Genomic DNA, 20,162 nt, shown 5'->3' on the forward strand with positions numbered 1-20,162 from the left:
TTAAACAGTTATTTTTGACAAAAACGTAAGTTTTCTTGGTTGGACAGCTTTAAAGTAGGTAAAATAACCTCATCCTGAGGTAAAACTACTACGTGGCACACCTCATCATAAAAGGGTTCTCATCTGACTTGCTGTGAGTTTGACTGGCACTGCTCAGCTTGTTGGCATGTTTTTTTCTAACTGAAATGTCATTTTTGTTTTTATTTCCTGAAGATCTCAGTTCTGAGACCATGTCATGATGCACATGTCCGATTATCTAGTGATGCCTAAAAGTAATGCCAGTAACATTAGGATACAGCAAGCTTTCAATGAGGAACAGTGACCTTTATTCCCTAAAAAATGCCAGTGTAGGAAGAGTGGTATTAAATGTTCACTCATCATGAGTACACTGGCTACAAGCATTAGACTCCTTGCATTAGTCAGTCTAAAGACTGCTATGTTATACACTTGTCTTAAAGGAGCAATACTGTAATGCATACTCACTGTACATGCAGGCTCAGGTCATTCAGCATTACCTTTTTATTGCAGTTATCTTCTACTATTAGCTAACAGAGCAATGACATTAATATAAAGGAATGCAATAGTAATACATTTTTGCTCATTATTGTCAAGAGTAATGCATTACTTGTGTACTAGCAAGTACAATAATACAAGCATCTGTAGTTCTGAGATGGTTAAGGGGACACTTTTGAGTCATGTCTTGCCTTAGTGTCACAGCACCCACTACATGTACATACCTAACTTCCCTTCCATGTGTCATGACAAAATGTGCACAACATTTTGTCTATGTATATATGTGGATATGGAAGTGCTTTGTCTTCAAGTTGCCTGTCCCATAATGTGTTGTCTGGTGTGCTGGTTGTACAGTTGGAGATACGAGATGAAGTTTTTCACTGCCTTTCTGCTATGCTGTCATTTTGTAAGTTTGCAGTTTACTTTGAATCTTAGTGTTTTCTGTCATTCTTAACAATTCTGAGCAAGATGTCTGGGTAACCAGAGGTGCACGTCATGAAAGTCTGTCAGATCATTATTGCAATTTTTGCAATGAACACCTGCTTGATGTTCCACATGTAATTACAATAATTTTTCACTAGCTAGAATTGTCCATTTCACTGTTTTTATTGCTCTCCAAACTGTGCTGCTCAGGCAATGGAAAGGAAGTATTCAACACCTTCCTTGCGTAACCATGAAAGATTTTCAGCTGTACCCTAACCTGTCTGTAAAAAAGCATTTCTTTATATTCCCTTAAATTTATCCTCTCTCATTATATTATGTATCACATGTACTTCACTGTGAAATTTTGTGTATAGAGGTGCTAGATTTCATGCTTTTGTGGTGGAACCTTTTCAACCACCTCATATGTCTGAAAAGAATTGTTTCTTAAACTTGCTGTGGTATCTATTTTGAATAAGGTGACTACTTTTGAAAGACTGTTTAGCATTTTCAGTTTTGTCAATTTATTTATGTAAAACTCTAACCATGATTAAAGTTGACCCCTCCATAGTCTAGTTCCACCTCATCCCATTTAGCTCTGTCCTTTCAAGTTACTTCCTACACCAACTCCTTTACCATAAAGTTAATAGCCACCTTTGGAACTAGGGATAACTTGTCACATACTTGTCCTTCAGAAGTGTGAAACATTGAGAGGTATGAGCCTTACTCCTGCTTTTTTCACCAATCCCAACTTAATTTCCAGTCACCTCCAAAGATCGCACCTCTTGTTCTGAAAGCACAATTATCTTGTAATTATGAACTATTTTTTGTAATATCTTGCTGTTCAGTAAGAGATCTTTGATTTTAAGTGCAAAATATAAAATAAAAGTAAATATTTAATTTAAAGAAAAGATATCTTAAATACTTGCTTGTCCATGCTACACTTGGTACCAGTCACCAGCTAATTCTTTAATTGATATTCCCAAGGAAAGGAAAATCTCCAAAGTTCTAGCTACTGATTGTCTTCTAGCAGTTTGGTAAAACATAGCCTTGTGCTTTGGTGTGGAAACCAAATATGAACAGTCCGTTCCGCAGAACTGTTCTGTTAGTGAGCATCTTGTAAAGTGATTCTTTATGAGGTGTTTATGTTAAGTGTTTATGCTTTAAAACTCCCAGGAAACCCGCATTCCGGGGAATCATCCTTTTTATGTTTTCAACAGCTTAAACTTGTATTTATACTGTCTTTACCATATTGCTTTGTGCTGTTATGAAGAAGGATTACATATTCTTCAGTATGAATTTTAAACCATTGTTTTCATGTTTTTTTTTCCATTATGTTTTCTGTTTTACTTTATTCTAGATCAAGGGGACAGACACCCAAACCGCAGAGCACGTGGGCAGTTGCGCACAAAGATAGAGTCTGGAGAAGGAACCATCCCCGTGAGAGCTACCAGCACCATTCAGACATGGGATGGTGTACTACAAGGAGAGAGACTACTCACCATGTCTTGTAGTGACAAAATCTCAAGGCAAGTTTGAGAACCGGCATATTTTTAACCTTAATAGACTATGCCAATGCTTCTTTGTATGTTATTGAGCTTATCTTTAGGCTAGTTGCCAGGAGCGGCTCGTGTTATTGGGCTGCAGGACTGCAGCCCCCCCCCAGCTGTAAAAAAGAAAGAAATAAAGAAAAGCTGTAAAAAAGAAAACAAACGCTAGTCCCAGAACTTCGCACATGCGCAATTGCTGCATTTCCCAATATCCGGACGGCCGGTGAATCAGTCCGGAGCATGCACACAGAATCCAAACTGTTGGTGAGACGGTCCGGATTAGGAAGACAGCATTCAACAGCAGAGATCCCAGAAGTATATGCAGTTACAACTGCATAAACTGGAAGGGGATCAGACTGCAATGTCTGCAGACAGGGTAGCAGCTTGCTGTCGCGGGAAAGGGAAGAATTTTGCTCTCATGGGCTTTTAACTGATGGTCAGACTTTGCAGCAATTTACTGCAGCAAAGAAACTGGCCTTTTAGTGCTGATGCAACAGACTTGGAAGGAAACTGGGCTTCAATGGAGCTGAGGTAGGGTGTGTGTGTGTGTGTGTGTGTGTGTGTGTGTGTGTGTGTGTGTGTGTGTGTGTGTGTGTGTGTGTGTGTGTGTGTGTAAGTGTAAAATGCCCCAGTTAAATATACCTGGTGGCTAGAGAGAACTCAGGAAATGTACTTGGTGGCTAGACTAAAACCCTGTACCTTGGGAGCAGATAGTAAGAGCTTGAATTCCCTGCCCCCCACTACTTGTGAATTTTTTTTTAATATTTTTTTCTTGTGAAATTTGTGGTTTTCTGGATTTTGAAATTCACTAATTCATGACATGCATTTCAGTTTTGGACTTCATATTCTTCAGAAAGTATATCATAACACAAAACCTTTTATTCTAGCAATGTTCTGTTTATAAGATCAATATTTGAAATTTGTCCCTATTTTGGGGCTGTATTCCCTCTTTTATTGGCTTTGTCTAGATTTTTTGTGCTAAGAGGTTGAGAGCTATGGTGAGAACTGAATTGACTGAATATGTTTGTCAGCTGTATTCCCCCGTTATTGGCTTTGTCTAGGTCTTTTGTGCTAAGTGGCTGAGAGAGCTATGGTGAGAACTGAATTCACTAAATGATAGCCATTTAAGTTTCAGTCTACGTGTCTTTCAAGAAATGGATGATTTGGCATAGTGGTATATGTTGCTCTGACTGTAGTGCACAGGGTCCAGGATTCAAGACCTGGCAGTGGAATGCATGGTGGTAACAAAGCATTTCATTCTAGCAACTTTCCAAGATTATACAAGCAATGTTTAAAATGCGTCCCGAGTTTTTGGGCATAAATTTTGGCTTTTTTCAGATTTCTTGTGCTTCAAAGTTGAGAAATAAAGTTGAGTGTAGAGTGGATTTTACAAGGAGCTGAGAGATTGAAGAAAAATTTAATGCTTCTGATGCTGAGTCTGCTTGTATTGTTAATAGCACAATAGGTAGTGTACTTGTTTTTTATGCCGAATGCTGTGGGTTCTACTCCCACAGTATATAGATGCATTGCTGATACTGTACTGTGTTGTACTTTTAAAGGGGGTGGATGCTGCAGTCATGAGAATGTCTTCTTTGGTGGCGATACCTAGTAACAATTAACCTGTTATCAGTTTGCCATCCATTCCCTATTGCAGTATTACTAGCTTATCATTTTTTAATGTAGCATAGGCAATTTATTCTTCAGTGGCAACAGGCATTTTATTTGTAGATGAAATAATTAAATATAAAGTTGTCTGCTAGCGGCAGCCCCTTCATTAGTTACAGATCTCTTTAGTGTGGAATTTAGATGAATGACTTTTACTTCTGCAGAGATCGTGTATATTTACTGATACTGGTGGATTGTAGAAGTTTGAGTAGACTTTTATGATGGAAATGTTCTGAACTGGGAAGTTTTGTCATTATTGGTGCATGCATTTTGTTTCATTGTTTACTGGAAAAATTTTCAAAACAATAAATTTAAAACACCCTCTAACAGCTGTACTGTATTATACAAGGAATATCATCTTCTTCTTTCAGCTTTTTCCCGGTTAGGGGTCGTCACAGCGGATCATCTGTCCGCTCATGATTGGCAGTGGAGTTTTACGGTGTTGAGTTGCCAGCCCAGTGTATTATACAAGGAATATTTTATATAAGGAATATAATGTAATAAAATCAGGAAGGTGCATCAAAGAAGACATGTATGTTTCCTGTACAAGGGGCCTATGATTTGAAAACGGCCCAAAGTTAGTCTTCATCTGCCACTGGCCAGATGTATTTTCTTTGGATGTGGGTTTCAGTGCTGTTTCAATTGAATGTGAGTTTCAATGGCAGAGAAGTTTTAATGTTAAGTCTATTTTCATTGTGAGACTGCATTGCATTGTTTAGCAGATGTCTATTAGTGTTTGTGCTGTAAAATGTAAAATAAAACTTTTAAATAAAATCCAAATCATTGTAGAAGTAAAGCAGTATGCACATTAGTGTTTATGGTAAATAGGGAGAAATAGCCAAGTAATGGGACATTGGAATAGCTGCAGGGGGAGGCCCCATTCAGCCATGATTTTGTGAGGGGGGGGGGGGCGGCAAACTCAGAAAGCCCCAGCTGAACTATACCTTTTAACTGTCCAGATTTTTGCAGAATTAATAGATTTTTTTCTCATTATTTTTGTTTTGTTCCTCATAAAATTTGTGTTTTTTTGGCAAATCATTTAGGAATGAAGTCACTAAGTAATGACAGACACTGAGTTTCAGACTTCATACTCTTTAAAAAAATGCATGCTAAAGCAAGACCTGCTGTTCTGTCAACTGTCTAAGTTTATACAAGAGCAATCTTTAGTACTGTTTGTATGTCATGTAGCCAATGCATTGAAATATTTTTTTTCTTCTGCAATTCATTTTGTTTTGATGGGACTTTCATAATGACAGTTTGCCAGTGCCACCCAGGGCAGTGTATTTAAAGTAACAGTTTTTGTGTTTTTTAGCATAGCTCCATCCCTTTCTAGTTGGTCACACCCTTCCTGTTGGCCACTCCCATTCAGCTGTCCCCTGTAGCCCCTCTTTGATTTGAAGTCACCAGCCACCACTGCTAGTTGCTTACAGTCATAAGAATAGTGAAAATTAATAGGCTCAAGGGTTTGAATGTCAGGTTTGCAATATTTTGAACTCCTGGAAGCTTGAGTAGCATTAACTCCCTCTCTGTATTTCTTGTTATCTGTAAAATCATCTAATGATTTCTTAAAAATAGAAGTATGCAAATGTGGAGTTTTTAACATGGGGTGGTAGTGTACTCCATAATTTAGATAGGCACTGTGTCATGAAGTGAATCCTGGTTTTTGTCTTTAGTTTCTGTATCAAGTTGCATGTTAAGCCTGTGGACTGTGTCCTAGACACAGAGTTACAAAAAAAACCTCGAAAAAGACCACACAGCAATGGGAATCTGTATGACAAAATTGTTATACAGTGTTTTTGTGGTCTTAGTACATAAAATATTTTGCAAAGTAAAATAAAATAAAAAGGTGGATTTCTTAGTGTCCTAATGAAATAAAAAAGGAGCACCAGTAAGTAAGTTAAAAAATAAGATGACAAAACATTAAAGAAATTTGTTGCAAAGTAATAAAATCTAGTGAGCTGTTTCACACTGTCCTCCTTCATCAGACTTGTATACAAAAGTGGTCACTGGACTTTAAATGATGCAGTAAAGACGTTTTTAATGCCTTTGTCTGATTATTTTATTTAGCATCATTGCAGAATTTATTAGAACTCTGTTTATCCCACTTTGCATGTGCTGCGTCAGTTGCATTCTAGGGCTGATTCTATAGCTCCTTTTACCTTAATGTTTCCAGTACTAATCCCGGGGGCTGAAGACAGCACAATGTGTGTGTGTGTGTGTGTGTGTGTGTGTTGGGGGGGGGGGGGGTCAAGTCAAAAAGATGGAGGTGAGGCAGAGCATTCAACATCATCCCTAAAATATTACTACTCTACTAGCTTCAGTAAAGTCCTAGAACTCATTTGAAATAGTTATGGCAAGAGTTTTGCAGTAAGATAAACAATTTGTAGTTTTCAGCAACAATATCCATTATACTCAGATTTACTTCATTATGTTTCAGCTTTTGTGTTTATCTGATTGCCTCAGGCTTGGGTTTAGAAGGTCTTTTACCTTGCTAGCATAAGAGTTCCCCTTCTGTGAATTTTTTCTCATCTTGCTAGAAGCTGCAATGTGCCTGATTGAATAGCTTCCTAAACTGAGAAGTATTTTTTTTGTACTTGATTTAACTGTTTTCAGTGATTGACTGAATTATTACCCATCTCTGTCTGCATTTATAAATTTGCTGGACCTCTGTGTGAAGTTTTTTTTCCCACCCTTCCGCCCTATTGTTACTGTGTTCTTAAACTTGGTGGCTTTTGCAGTGTCCGCCCCTACTATAAATTTGATCTGGGACACTCATCTCAGTCCTGTCTTAACTCATTCTACCTAATACAGAGAAATCATTTGGGAAGGCCAACCACCTTAGTTTCTAAACCTTGAATTATCTTCTGTTCCTCCTCTCTCCCTTTCCACTTCACTAAAAAAATTACTTCATTCAGCTGCTTTTACTGTATTTGTGCTTCCTCCTCCTCCTCCTACTCTATTACTTCATCTTGCTTTTTCTGCTACCTTTTCTTTAAAGTATTTAATTGCATCTTTTCTGCTGCATTTACTACTGCTTGTTTATAACCTGTTTAAATTGTAAGTGTTGCTGTAAGCCTCTTAGTTTTGGTTTAAGCACTTGGGCTCTAGGTCTACCCTTAGCTCTCCCAGGCCTCTCTCCCACAGATTCTGACAAATATGGATGGAAAATTTCTTACAGTTTCTCCTGACACTCTGGTTGATATGGGCATCCTGAGACAGTTTCGCAACTGCCTCATGTACATGGACAACCATCTACTACTACCACCTAGGAACACAATTTGTGAGAGATGCAATTACATTAGGAACCTAGAGTCTATGCTCTCTCCCTCACAAGCCAGTATATCTGGCACTGAGAAGGTTGTCAACACAAATACTACACCTCAAACACCACCCACACTTACACAACACGCACCCACATAAGCGGATGTTCTCAAAACATACCCAAACAAAAGAGACTGAGACAAAAACACATGCAAACTCCATAACACTCCATGCCACATACCATGCATAGTCCACACACCTGTGTCTCTCAGCCACTAAGGCTTAACCATAAACCCAACATATTAGTAATAGGAGACTCCATTGTGAGACACACAGATGTGCCTCTCACCAGGCTGGATAAAGAGAAGATCACTGTTAGTTGTTTGTTTGGTGCCAGAATCTGCCATATCACACACACACTAGTCTCTCAACAACAGGTACTGCTAATGAATCAGTCATAGTACATGTTGGCGTGAATGACTTGAGAAATACCTCCCTGGACAATATAAAGAGAGCTCGCTGAATGCTTCCCAGGCAAGTATGTCCCTAGCCTTAAGCATTCTGGTGTCACCCAGAATGATGCCTCAATACAAACTGAAAATGATTGACTTTAACAATTGGCTTAATTTCTGGTTATCATTCCTGGGGATCCAGTACCTGACAGCCTGGGAAGATATGATTGACAGACCGCGATGATTTGCCAGAGATGGCTTGCATCTGTCAAGGATCTTGCCTCCCAATAGTGCTTTTTTTAGGAAAAGTGATGAGGTCAAAACTACCGACATAAAAATTTCAACAAAATTTAAATTTAAGGTCAAGCTGCTAAATGTTAGGAGTCTAAACATGATTGCAAGCATTCTTAACCCTTGAAGATGCTGACATTTGCACAGTCCCAGAAATCTGGTTCAAAGCTGCAGAGAGCACCCCAGCCTTACCGGGTTACTCATCTTATACATTCAGACCCCAAACTGTGGATAGCAAAGCCAAAGGCGGTGGAGTTTCAGTATTCATTAAAGACATGCACACCTCCAGGCTAGTCCGTCAGAATGACGCAGAGGAGACATTCCAGGTGCAGTTAACCATTGACAAGACCCCTATTCAAATCATAGCTAGCTACAGGCCCCCAAATTTGACTCAATATGCCCACTCTGCCTATCTGGACCTCTTCGAATCTATCAAGATTCAACCCTTTACCCTGATTCTGGGTGACTTTAACTACCCAAACATCGACTGGAAGAACTACTCATGTCAGAACACAAACGCCCAGAGATTCCTTGATTTTGTCAATGCGAATGCCTTGGAATAGCTAGTCGATACCCCCACAAGAGGTGATAATATATTGGACTTTGTATTACTCAACATGAGTAACCACTGCAGTATCCCTACAGTATCATCCTCCCTGGTAAGATCTGACCATAAAGTGGTCATTTTCGAAGTTACCATCTCCCCTGACACTATTATAGCTAGGGTCAAACAAAGAAAACTTCTCCAAAACTGATTACAACCTCCTGAGGGATGGTATAAACAGCTTCACAGCCCCCTCCCTCTCTGTAGAAGCTGGCAGCAATGTCCAGATTTACACCAAAGTACTATACAAGCATTTATATAGATGCATGGAATCAGAAATACCTGACGGGATGAAATCATACTCCAAAAGGAAGAGTAAACTTGACTGGTGGACATCCGCAATAAATAAACTCTAACAAAATGAAAACAATTGCTGTTCAGGACCAAGAAGGAACAGGTGCCCAATTGGAAGGAATCTCTCCTTAGCCTAAACAAGCAAATAAGAGCACTAGTGAAATCCTCCAAAGCAAACTTTAAGTCCAAATTGGCCACATCTACTAGAGACAATCAAGAGGCCTTCTTAACATACGTCCGCAGTCTCAAAGGAAGCACCCAGGTATGCTCAGAAATGATGGTCAAAGACACCACATACACAAATGCCGTAGATATAGCTAACTTGCTGGCTGACAGATTCAGCAAAAACTTCACCCCCACTGTCCCCCATCAGTAAATCAGGACATCCCCTGCACCTTCCCCACTCCCCTTATCTCTAGGGAACAGGTCATCACAACCCTCACAAAGACAAAAAGATACAACCTCCATGAGACCCGATAACATCCCTGGCTGCATCCTACATGAACTCTGGCAGGAACTTGCAGCACCATTAGGCGCCCTATTCAGCCAAAGCCTGAGTAATGGCTTCGTCCCAGCTGAGTGAGGTCAGTCATGGTCATCCCTTTGCACAAAGGTGGAGCGTCCACCAATCTGGGAAATTATAGACCCATCAGCCTAACTAGCCTGATCTGCAAGGCTATGGAATGGATTATCATGAACCTCATTAACAAGGACATTGACAACTTCCAGACACTTGATCCTACAGAGTTTGCCTTCATCAAGGGGAGGTCATGTCTGTTAAATTTGGTCGACAAAGCCATGGATGAGGGGAAGATTTTACACCGCCTACCTTGACCTGGCCAAAGCCTTCAAGACTATTCCCAACTCAGGCATAATAGATGTACTCGCTCAGCTAGGCATCAGTCTGTATGTTACCAGATGGGTAGCACACTGGCTGACTGATAGAACCCACCTAGTCAAAATAGGGGAAGCCACCTCAAGTAGTAGACCCGTAACAAGCAGCGTACCCCAGGGTTCTGTCTTGGGGCCTCTATTACTTGCTGTATACTTTTCTGAGGTGCAGGCCAAAACCAGTGGGCTATGGCTGGCCAAGTTAGCAGATGATTGCAAGCTGGATGCTGTCATCAGTTCCCCTATTGATATGGACATCCTCCAAGAGGGTCTTACCCAAACAAATAACTGGTGTCAGAAACATGGCCTCGATCTGAATACTAAAAAATGCATCATCATCCTGTTTGGGATTATCACATTAATAACATCCTAGTCATGCAATCAGTCATGTGGGATTTGGGCAGCCAGGTTGAGAGACGTCTGACTTTTGACCACCATGTTGTCCGGAAAGCTTTCTACATGGCCTACCTTTTAAGTAAGACTATCTCATCCATGGACAATGAGGTCATAATATCTCCAGTATTCTTCCCTTATAAGGCCCATTATACAGCCCCCCTTTCGGCATGTACCTCACAAACCATATGCAGCAGCTGGAGAGATAACAGGGGTTCCACACCAGGAGAATACAGGTTCTCAAACATCTGTCCTACACTGACAAGCTAAAACCTGTGTCCCTCTGCTCAGTTTCATACAGACTCCTCAGAGGTGACTTCTGTGTGGCGTAAAAGCAATCTCAGACCCTGCTTTCATGGGACTGCTGCATATCCACAAGTCAAGCTCCACTTGAGTAACCAAGCATATGCAATCTACTGGTCTGTGACATCAGTAGGACTTGGTGGGACAGATTTGTGTCCCAGGGACTCCCCATCTGTGGAATAGACTCCCTGTCCACATCAAGCAGAGTACCTCATTATCCTTTTTTAAGCGCAACCTGGATAACTGGATGGGAAACAAAATACACCCCTGGGAATTCCACCTGTGTCCCTGATGGGCTGGGGCATCGGGTGCTGACTTGGCTGAACATGGCTAAACTCTTGGCTAGGCTTATAAGGGCCTCAGAGCCAGTAGCCTAGTAACTTCCTGTAATTATGTTCTCCCAGTACCTACTTAATCTAGTTCAGGGGTATTGGAGAGCTGGTGTCAGTGTGTGCAGGCCAAAGAAGTCATTGCCAGATAAGGTGCCATTTCCTGTAGTAGTACTCGGCATATTCAGATTTGCATAACATAATTTACTACATAAAAATGTGCAAAAATAGCTGATTAATATAACCACATAAAAGGTACCACAGTCTGAAGTCAAGACCAGAAACGCAAAAAAATTCTACTATGAGTGGTCCCAACTGATATTAATGACAAACGACAAATGATTCTTTGCTCCCAAAATTTAATGAATGATTAAAAAGTCACAAAACAGTACATGAAAAAATTAAAAGCAAACAAGTTTTATTTTTTTTTGTCTTGATGCAAAACTGGTCAACCCCTTTTAAAGCCCTATAAAAATCATCCTTAAAAAAGTCAAACAAAGAAGTCATCTTTAATTTTTGAACTCAGTAGTTTGACTTCGTACAGTAATCCAGTACTAGTCTCCTCATTCTGTTCATAACTCTCAACTATCCAGATTTTTGCAAAATGTCCAGATTGTCATGTCATATTTTTGGTATGCTCCTCATAAAATTGTGGCTTTCTGGCAAATCATTGAAGAGTGAAGTATAATTAAATAATGACAGTCATTTGAGTTTCAGACTTCATGTCCTTCAGAACATTCGTACTAACAGAAAACCTTTTGATGTTCGTGTTTCACTGTTGCAGTCATCACCTGTCAGTTATCCCTGCTGTGGTAGCCCTCGGCTGGTCTGATTACCAGAGTCAGTGTTTTTCTGCGTCAGCTGCGGTCGCTTGTGACTGACATCAGGTCGTCAGTTCTATAAAGCAAGACAGCTGATGCCATTACATCAGTATTTCTTGCTGTGGAGCCAGTAGCAGAAGCAGTTCTCAAGTGTACCGGTCTGTCACTGTCAGAGCTCGAATTACAGCTGAAAAGGTCTAAAGCTAAGTACCCTGTTGGGGACCCTTTTTTCTTGCACTAACCGATGTCTGAAAAAGTTAACAGTTGTCTCGCTTGTGGAAAGCAGATCCCACATCGAGACTTCCATTCATACTGTGTCACTTGTTTAGGCCCAGACCATGACGTCACCCATTACTGGTTCTGTGCCCTCTTTAACGCGAGAACCATTCGTCGTAGAGCTCTTATTGTAAACAGGTATTTTCATCTTCTATCCTTGCATTCCGAAATGGCGTCCATCAGCCAACAATCCATAGACATTCCAAAAAAAGTAGAGATAAAGATAGAGACAGACCACACAAAGCCAAGCCTTCTAATGATGCTACCGCTAAGCAGGTCGTTAGTTCTCTGGAATTAAGTGAGGAGCTTTTGCAGCCCCTGATGCTCGATACGATATCTCTGCAGGCCTCTACTGAGACCCTTTCAGAGTCAGATATGCCGCAGAAATCTTTATCTTCCGAGCCTTTGGTCGTCTCTGCCTCAGTTGGTCCAGAGCTGCGATGCAGGCACCAGCTTCCGAGGAGGCCTTTCGCACTACTAATTCTAAAATACAAGGAAACTTCAAAGAAATAGTCCAAAATGCAAGAATAAAACTGGTTTAATTAAGCGCTTTTCGTCACCTTCATTAAGGCAACTTCCTCAGATTACATCTTAAAACCACGAGACCATTTAAATAGTGTAGTAACATGTCACATGATAGTAACCAAAACAAATGTATTAATATACATAAAATAGTGCTTTTGCTAAAATTTCCTGAATTCCTTGTATAAATTCTATATATAAACATTACTGCTTTATATTCAAACTACTGAAACACATAATAAGTAAATCACTTATAATTTCCACCCAAACAAATATAGAGTAAAAATGTACGAGATAAAAAATACAATATGCATACTGTGTGTTTTTTTACACTTGAAAAAAAAGCCCTACAATTGAGTTAGGGTGAAAGCACTTGTGGAATTTATACAATAAATGTTTTATGGACTTGCAACCTGTGTGCTGACACAATCGTTTTATTGGATTAAAAATTATGGAACGTTCGAATAGACTGCATATTTCAGAGACTATATTAGAAGGGATATTGGCTGGATAGTTACTACTGCTGTAAATTCTTCTGTGAATTGTAATTTACAGCTGTGCTGTTTAAATGCTTAATGCTGCTTTTAATTTGATATAGGGCTTTTCTAAAGTGTTCTATGACTTGCACTGAGGAACTGAATCTCTGGTGTCAGTTGAACATTAGGCCTCTTGTTTCTGTTTATCTGCTTCATTTGGAAGTCCGACAGGAAAATATTGTATTTGTTCACCTTCTTCATTTATATATTTACTACTGATTTAACACTGCTGTAGCTGTTTTTATTATTAAATAGTGATTTTACCAAATATTACTTTATATGCATTTTGTGTGGAGATTTTTTTTTTTTCAGTTATGGTAAGGGAAGCTGTAAGCAAATGCTTATTTATGCTATTTTATAAGGTTTTTATTTGATTTCAGGGCAAATGGGTTGCCAACTGGCTCACTGACAGAAGCCACACTGTGAAAGTAGCAGACTCCAAATCCAACTTCATACCAGTGACAAGTGGAGTACCACAGGGTTCAGTCCTGGGTCCTCTCCTGTTTGGTATCTACTTTTCTGAAGTGCAGGCTAATGCAAAAGGTCTTTGGCTAACGAAGTTCGCAGATGACTGCAAACTAGGAGTCATAATCGAAACTCCAAATGATGTGGACATCCTACAAAAGGGCCTCACTGAGACAGATGCCTGGTGTCAAAGCCATGGCCTCAAGCTAAATGCCAAAAAGTGCACTGTCATCCCCTTTGGTAAAAACTCTGTACCCCTGAGCTGCCACATAGGTGGTAGTCTACTTAACAACCAAAGTGTGTTAAGAGACCTTGGGACACAGGTGGACAGTAGTCTCTCACCACAGTAGTCAGGAAATCCTTCTACATGGCACACCTCATCACAAAAGGTTTCTCTTCCAGGAAAAAATTTCATTGTTCCCCTCTACTCGTCACTCATTAGACCCATTATAGAGTACAATGCCCCTTTTGTTATATACCTCACAAGACATATACAACAACTGGAGAGGCTGCAGAAGTACCTCACAAAGAGGATTACCAGCCTCAAACAGATGCCCTACGCAGACCGTCGCAAAAAACTCCAGCTTTACTCTGTCGCATATTGCCTACTCAGATGCGATCTCTGCCTAACATACAAAGCTATTTCAAACCCAGAGCTATTGGGCATGCTAAATTTAAAGAAGTCACAATCCCTCTGAGCTACACGCTCTAGGGACCTAAACCTTGTCACCACAGTAAACAGAACATGCTGGAAGGATAAATTCCTGTCCCAGAGACTTCCCATACTGTGGAACAAACTACCTATCTATAGCAAACAAAGCTCCTCATTAGCACTCTTCAAGAACAATCTTGATGATTGGATGGAAAATAGGAAATTCACCCCGGGGATCACCTCAGCTTGACAGAAGCACAGGAAAATAATTTTCTTGGGTGGAGAAAGCCAGGGTACCTTTTTGGCTAGGCTTATATAGGCCCTAGGGCCAATAGCCCAGTACCTACCTATGAACCTATGTATTTGATTTTTTTCACTATCTGGACAATTTAATTTTCCTTGGTATTTTGCCTGTGTGTGCTCTTTAGCACATTGGAGTGAGATTGCAGATCCAATCTTAGCACAATTTAAACTGTTTCTGCTATATCTGATGTAGTTTCGTCCTATTTAATATGGGGGGGGGGCAAGGTTTATATTTTCTGTTACTGCTGCCCTTAGTCAACTCTTAACAGTGTCAGTTGTCTTATTCTGGCTGATGTTTTCCCCCTGACTTGATAGATCCTGATACAGCCTGACCAGTTGCATCTAAAAAGACCAAAAATATGCCATGGCCTACAGTTTGTGAATCTGTTGTTGCCTTAAGCCATCCTGTAGACATTTACCTTTTATCCGTCACCCTTAGTGTGAGCCTCGAGTCCTCTGTTGTACGGGGTCAGACACATCCTCCAGGGTTGTTCCAGTACCTGGTTCAGGTAGGGGAGAACCAAACCTTTTGGGTGTAGGAAAGGTCCAGATTAAGAGACCTCTTGCCAGACATAATCTGTCCACAGATATTTTGACTCTAGTGAAGTTCATAGTAAGAAGCAGAGACTGCATGACAGTCCAGTTATTACCACAGGAGTAATGTGGTTTCCTTAGCTAGGAATATTTTACTGTCAGTTAATCTCCAAGACTGTGCTCCTATACAGAATAATCTCTCCAGAAGGTAGAACCATAAGTTAGTCTAGCACCGCAGATTTTGATAGGACTCTGCAGACTGTAGTAAACACTGAGTCCATCCAGTCTGATTCTTTAGAAAATTAATAGGTTCAAAAACCTAAGCAGGTGTTCACCTTTCCACAGATGCTAGCTAATTTGAGCAGTAACAGTCTGGAGCTAAGCCAGAGATTGGCAGAGTTTATGATCGTATTGATAGGATTCTAAATGTTTTGGCTGCTGTTACAAACCTTAAAAGATGTCTATAAACTGCATATAAAACCCTTTTGGCTAGTGAACCAGTCCCTAAAAAAGCTTTGAGGAAGTACAGTGTTCTGATCTTGCAGTCTGAGGTGTAGCTGTTTTTTTTTTTTTTGGTGCATGGGATTAATCCACGTACTGGCGCCCCGCCTTCTGCACCAGGTAGCCAGATACACACACTCCTCTCTCCCTACTCTGTTGTCTTGTTTAAGTGAAGAGTGGGTGGGGGGGGGGGGCTGCAGTCTGGTGGCTGGTGCTCCTGAAATGCAGGCGCCAACCAGCCATACCTTTCAACCTCTTAGCACAATAAATCTGTCAAAGCCTAAAATAGGGACAGATTTTAAATGTAGTTGTTATAAACTTAGAATGTTATTGCAGTAGCAGGATCTGTATTACCATACATTTTGTATGAAATTCAAATGTATGTCATTATTTAGTGACTTCGATCCTCATTGATTTGCCAGAAAACCATAAATTTTATGAAGAACAGACCAAAGATATGTGGCAAAAATCTGGACATTTGAGAGGTATGTACAGCCCTTCTCGGCTGGAAAAAGTCTGATATCTGGTATCTGGGGCTCCTGAAAGAACTGCAGGTGCCAGTCAGATCCCTTTTCTGCACCCTGCCCTGACCCCCCCCCCTTTCTGGAAATAAAAAAAAAAAATAAAAAACAATTTTTCTCATTATTTTAAAGTATAGCAGTTACATCACGCATGGTGCCTACAACACTCAGGCTTAAGTGTAAAAAAAAAAAAACAAAAAGTCATAGATATCTTTTTTTTTTTTTCTTTTAAACCATAGGAAACTGCTTGCTACAAATGTTGCAAGCAGTCGCTGCAGTTTTAGACCACACAGGGAGTGCCACAGTGCTCAGGTTTTAATTAAAAGAAGAAAGAAACGAGCAAATCTTTTTTTCTTCTTTTAAACTGTAGCAAACTGCTACGCCACACGCGGAGCACTACAGCACTCAGGTTTGGCCAGAAACCTAATACCAGCTTTTAAAAGCCATTATGCACTAGAGAACTATTGGGATCGGCTGATCACTCCCCCTAACGCTTTGTGCCTGGGGAAGTTGCCTCCTTCGCCCTTGCTCTATTATGCTACGGTACTGCTTGCAGCAAACTTTGCTCCATTGTCAGCTGACCCAGCTGCATTTCTTTCTAGCCGACAACTTAACAAGAGAGGCTTGGCTTCTAACCATACAGCGCCAGATAAAATTGGCAAGAAGAGGTTAGGATCTCTGTCATTAGAATTTTAAATTATCTGGGCTTAATGTGGAAATTTATTTTGCTATGAACGTAATTTAGATGATTTTACTGTATCCTTGCCTGCTGAACAGAAGTGCTATTGGAATGAGATTGTTTTTAATGTGACTCAGGTTTTGAAATATGCTTTGAGAAGTGTCTTGGAAGGTGTGGACACCATTTGTAGAAATGCACCCACTTCTGTTATTTTGAGAAAGTATGTAACATAACCAGACTTTTTATGAGGATTTAAAAATGAGATTTTGAATTCTTTAAGTTCTGATTTTTTCTTTAGTCCTGCTGCTACCCAGATAATCAAACAATGGGAGGATAGAGGTAAATTGATGAATGGGGTATCTAGTATGGTACATATTCCAAGATTATCCCCTTACAAAAAGTGTTCAACTTCAAAGGGCAGAACTAACAAACAAATCCCTCGCTAATGAGGGTTAGGGTACAGAGAGGAAGTGGCAGGAAGATAATGCTTCCAAACCATTCAAAAGGGGTTATTTTCTCCAAAAAAGATGACGCATCTCCTAAAGAATGACCATGCTAAGACTCTAGGCATCCTGTCACTTCCTTCCTTCCGTCCCTCCCCCCAGGCTTTCACTGCACCTAACCAGCCTGGTCACAGATAGTCTCAGACAAGCGGGTGCTAAGAATGTTTAAGTGAAGATACTCTTAGCAGTGGACAGAAAATTCTCCACCCTTCATGAAAATCCCCAGCACCTGCCAGACCAGACACATCTGTTCTCTGTATAGTACTCATTCACTAGTTGCAAGCATGAGTTATAGAACTAGTTCCTGCACCACAAAATGAAAATGATTTTACACCAGAACAAATGTGATTCCCTGAAAGGAGCTGTTGTGCAGACCAGCCATATGTAAATGCCTTTCTGAAAGTACCCAGTGTAAAAATGCTCACTCTGCAGATGGTCTTACACCTTCTCCTCCACAGCTGTTTCACGCTGACTTTATTTCTGAAAGACGAGTATCATTACATTCCAATTGCTCACATCTTCAAGTTGAACCTACAAAAGTCCTGTCGCACACTCTCACAAAGAAATGTCTTCTTGGGGTGTATGATGGTCAGTGAAAAAAGTATAGCCTTTCTACCAGAATACAAAGTCCTGGCTGTTAAGAACATTTTCAGAGATTTCTCTCCAAGAAGCTGCTTCTGCAAGAGAGTTTCTCAAAATTCTAGGCTTCATGGTATCAGTGATCCTCATGTTTGCATTGGTCAGACTCCACATGAGAAAGATTCAATGCTGGGTGGGACTCAACACCTTATTCCCTTGGAGTTCCAGGTACCAGTGCTGGATTTTGTGAAATGAGAGTTAGTAGCAGAAGGATCAGATGTCTCAAAATCCAGACCTAGCCTTCTTTCTCCAGACCGCAGTTCAGTCAGTCCAGGCAGACACATCACATTTTGCATAAGAGCAGTGTCCAGGGAAGTTTGTTGCAAGGCAAATGAAGTCCTTCAGATGTTAGAAAGCGAGTAAGCATCAAAGAAATGTTAGCAGTGATTCAGATCTTGAAGGTTCTTCACCACTTATGGTCTCCAGGTCCCTTTATATTGGTCTCAGACAACACCCCAGTTATGTGGTACCTGAACAAACAGAGGTGAACAAGTTCCTACCCTATTTGCCAGTTGACAGCAATGGCCTGGGGGCTAGATGTTCTTCGTCTTCCCTTGCTGCAGTCCTGACAATTGGGTATAGTCCGCGTCCCAGTCGGCCCGAATACCAGAGAGGGTACTAATGCGCATGACCGGCCATTTCCTCAGTCTTTTGCCGCATGGTCCGATGCAGAAGCAATTTTGCGAGTGCAGGTTGGCGTTCTGAGATTTTCCAAACCGGAGTTTCAGACCGAATACAGAGTTGGCTAAGTAACCCGCTAGAACATTTTGGTTTTTCTTGCCTCAGTATTTAACCGGATGTCAGAAAAAGTGAATAACTGTATTTCTTGTGGGAAGCAGATACCGCATAGGGATTATCATACATTGTGTATACCTTGTTTAGGGCCTGAGCACGACGTTGTGGGTTGCCGCTCTTGTGCTAGATTTAATGCACTATTAAGAGGAGGCTTGATTGTGCTAGGTTAGTGTTTGGGAAGCGTTGCAATTATACTATGCCGACGGATGCTCCGACGCCTGCTTCATCTAAGAAGCGCAAGGACAAAACAGTGAAGTCTAGGGGTGAGGAACCGGCAGTCCCGGACGTCGGTCCTTTAGAAGGCTCAGGGGAGCCAGAGGTTTTGCCAGGAGTCTCTATGGAGTCTCAGGCAGATACTTTACTGTTACAGGATGTCCCCTCTCAGGAGGTAGGCCAGGCTGAGGGGGCTTCTCAGGTTACTGTTCTTCCCTCTCTTCCCAAGGTAGTTAGGGCCTCTCCTTCTGTTGCCAAAGCTTCTTTTAGAGGAAGGCCAAGTTCAGCTTCTGTAGGGGCTTCTCCTAGCATTTCGGCTCTGTGCCTAAGAAACATATGCTTAAAATGGAAGAAGATTTGATTACTCTGATTAGAGGTTCTATGCCCCACCTGATAAGAGGCCTAGGGTGGAACAGGAGTTTGATACTTTTGAACAGTGTTCACAGGCTTCAGAGTCTTCTGTGGAAGACTTGCAAGAGTTTCCTACTTATTCTGATTCTGATGTGGATGATTCCACTCCTTCAGCTTCTCCTCCTGAGGATTTTTCATTTTCAGAGACTCTTCACTCCATGAGGAGCACTTTAAATGGGAAGGCCAAGATTACTCTGACTCCAGAAAAGGCTTAGGGAATTCTTGTTTTGCCCCAGCATAGGCCCTTAGCTATTCCTCCTGTGTTGAATGTGGTGGAGGATGTTTTGCAGAGGCTTCTCTGAACCCTGATTCCTTGCCTCCTGCTCCTGTTAAGCCTGATAGGTATTATAGGGTGCCCAAGCTCATAAGTATTTGTTTAAGAGTCCCAGGGCGGACCCAGAAACTGTTTCTCAGGGGCCTAAAGGTGTTAAAGCTTCTGTGGTTAAAAATCCTGTACCCTCTGATAAAGAGGCAAGGGCTTTGGATAGGTGGGGTAAGAAAGTATATACTTCTTCCACTCTAGCCATGAGGGCGTTGAATTGTCAATTTCATATGCTGAAATATCAGAATTATCTCCTTTCACAATTGAAATCTAAGGTGGATGCTTTGGCGGAAGGTATTGAGTGTAAAGAATTGCTGGATTTGGTTCATGTGTCTGAACAAGTGGGTAAGCATTCTTTGCAGTGTGGTTTTGATGCTGTTCAGGCCTCCTCGAGGGTGGCTGCTACTAGTTCTGTTCTTGCCTGCATGGTTGAAGGATCAGAATTTAGCTGAGCATGTTAAGACCAGGATTTTGGATGCTCCTTTACAGTCTGATGTGTTGTT

General features: G+C 40.9%; 1 protein-coding gene across 3 annotated transcripts in view; it reads left to right on the top strand.

Annotated features, from left to right (window-relative positions):
* Nucleotides 1-20,162, top strand: part of ADARB1 (adenosine deaminase RNA specific B1) — a 1,484,163-nt gene that overhangs the window by 1,376,727 nt on the left and 87,274 nt on the right. For all 3 annotated transcript variants that reach the window (XM_044075985.1, XM_044075984.1, XM_044075986.1), the window contains one exon: nucleotides 2,294-2,462. In XM_044075985.1, the coding sequence (XP_043931920.1) occupies nucleotides 2,294-2,462 (169 nt within the window). The remainder of the gene's footprint in view (nucleotides 1-2,293; nucleotides 2,463-20,162) is intronic.

Source organism: Protopterus annectens, chromosome 6.part1 (genome assembly GCF_019279795.1).
Source record: "Protopterus annectens isolate FY-2018-M chromosome 6.part1, PAN1.0, whole genome shotgun sequence".
NCBI lineage: Eukaryota > Metazoa > Chordata > Ceratodontiformes > Protopteridae > Protopterus > Protopterus annectens.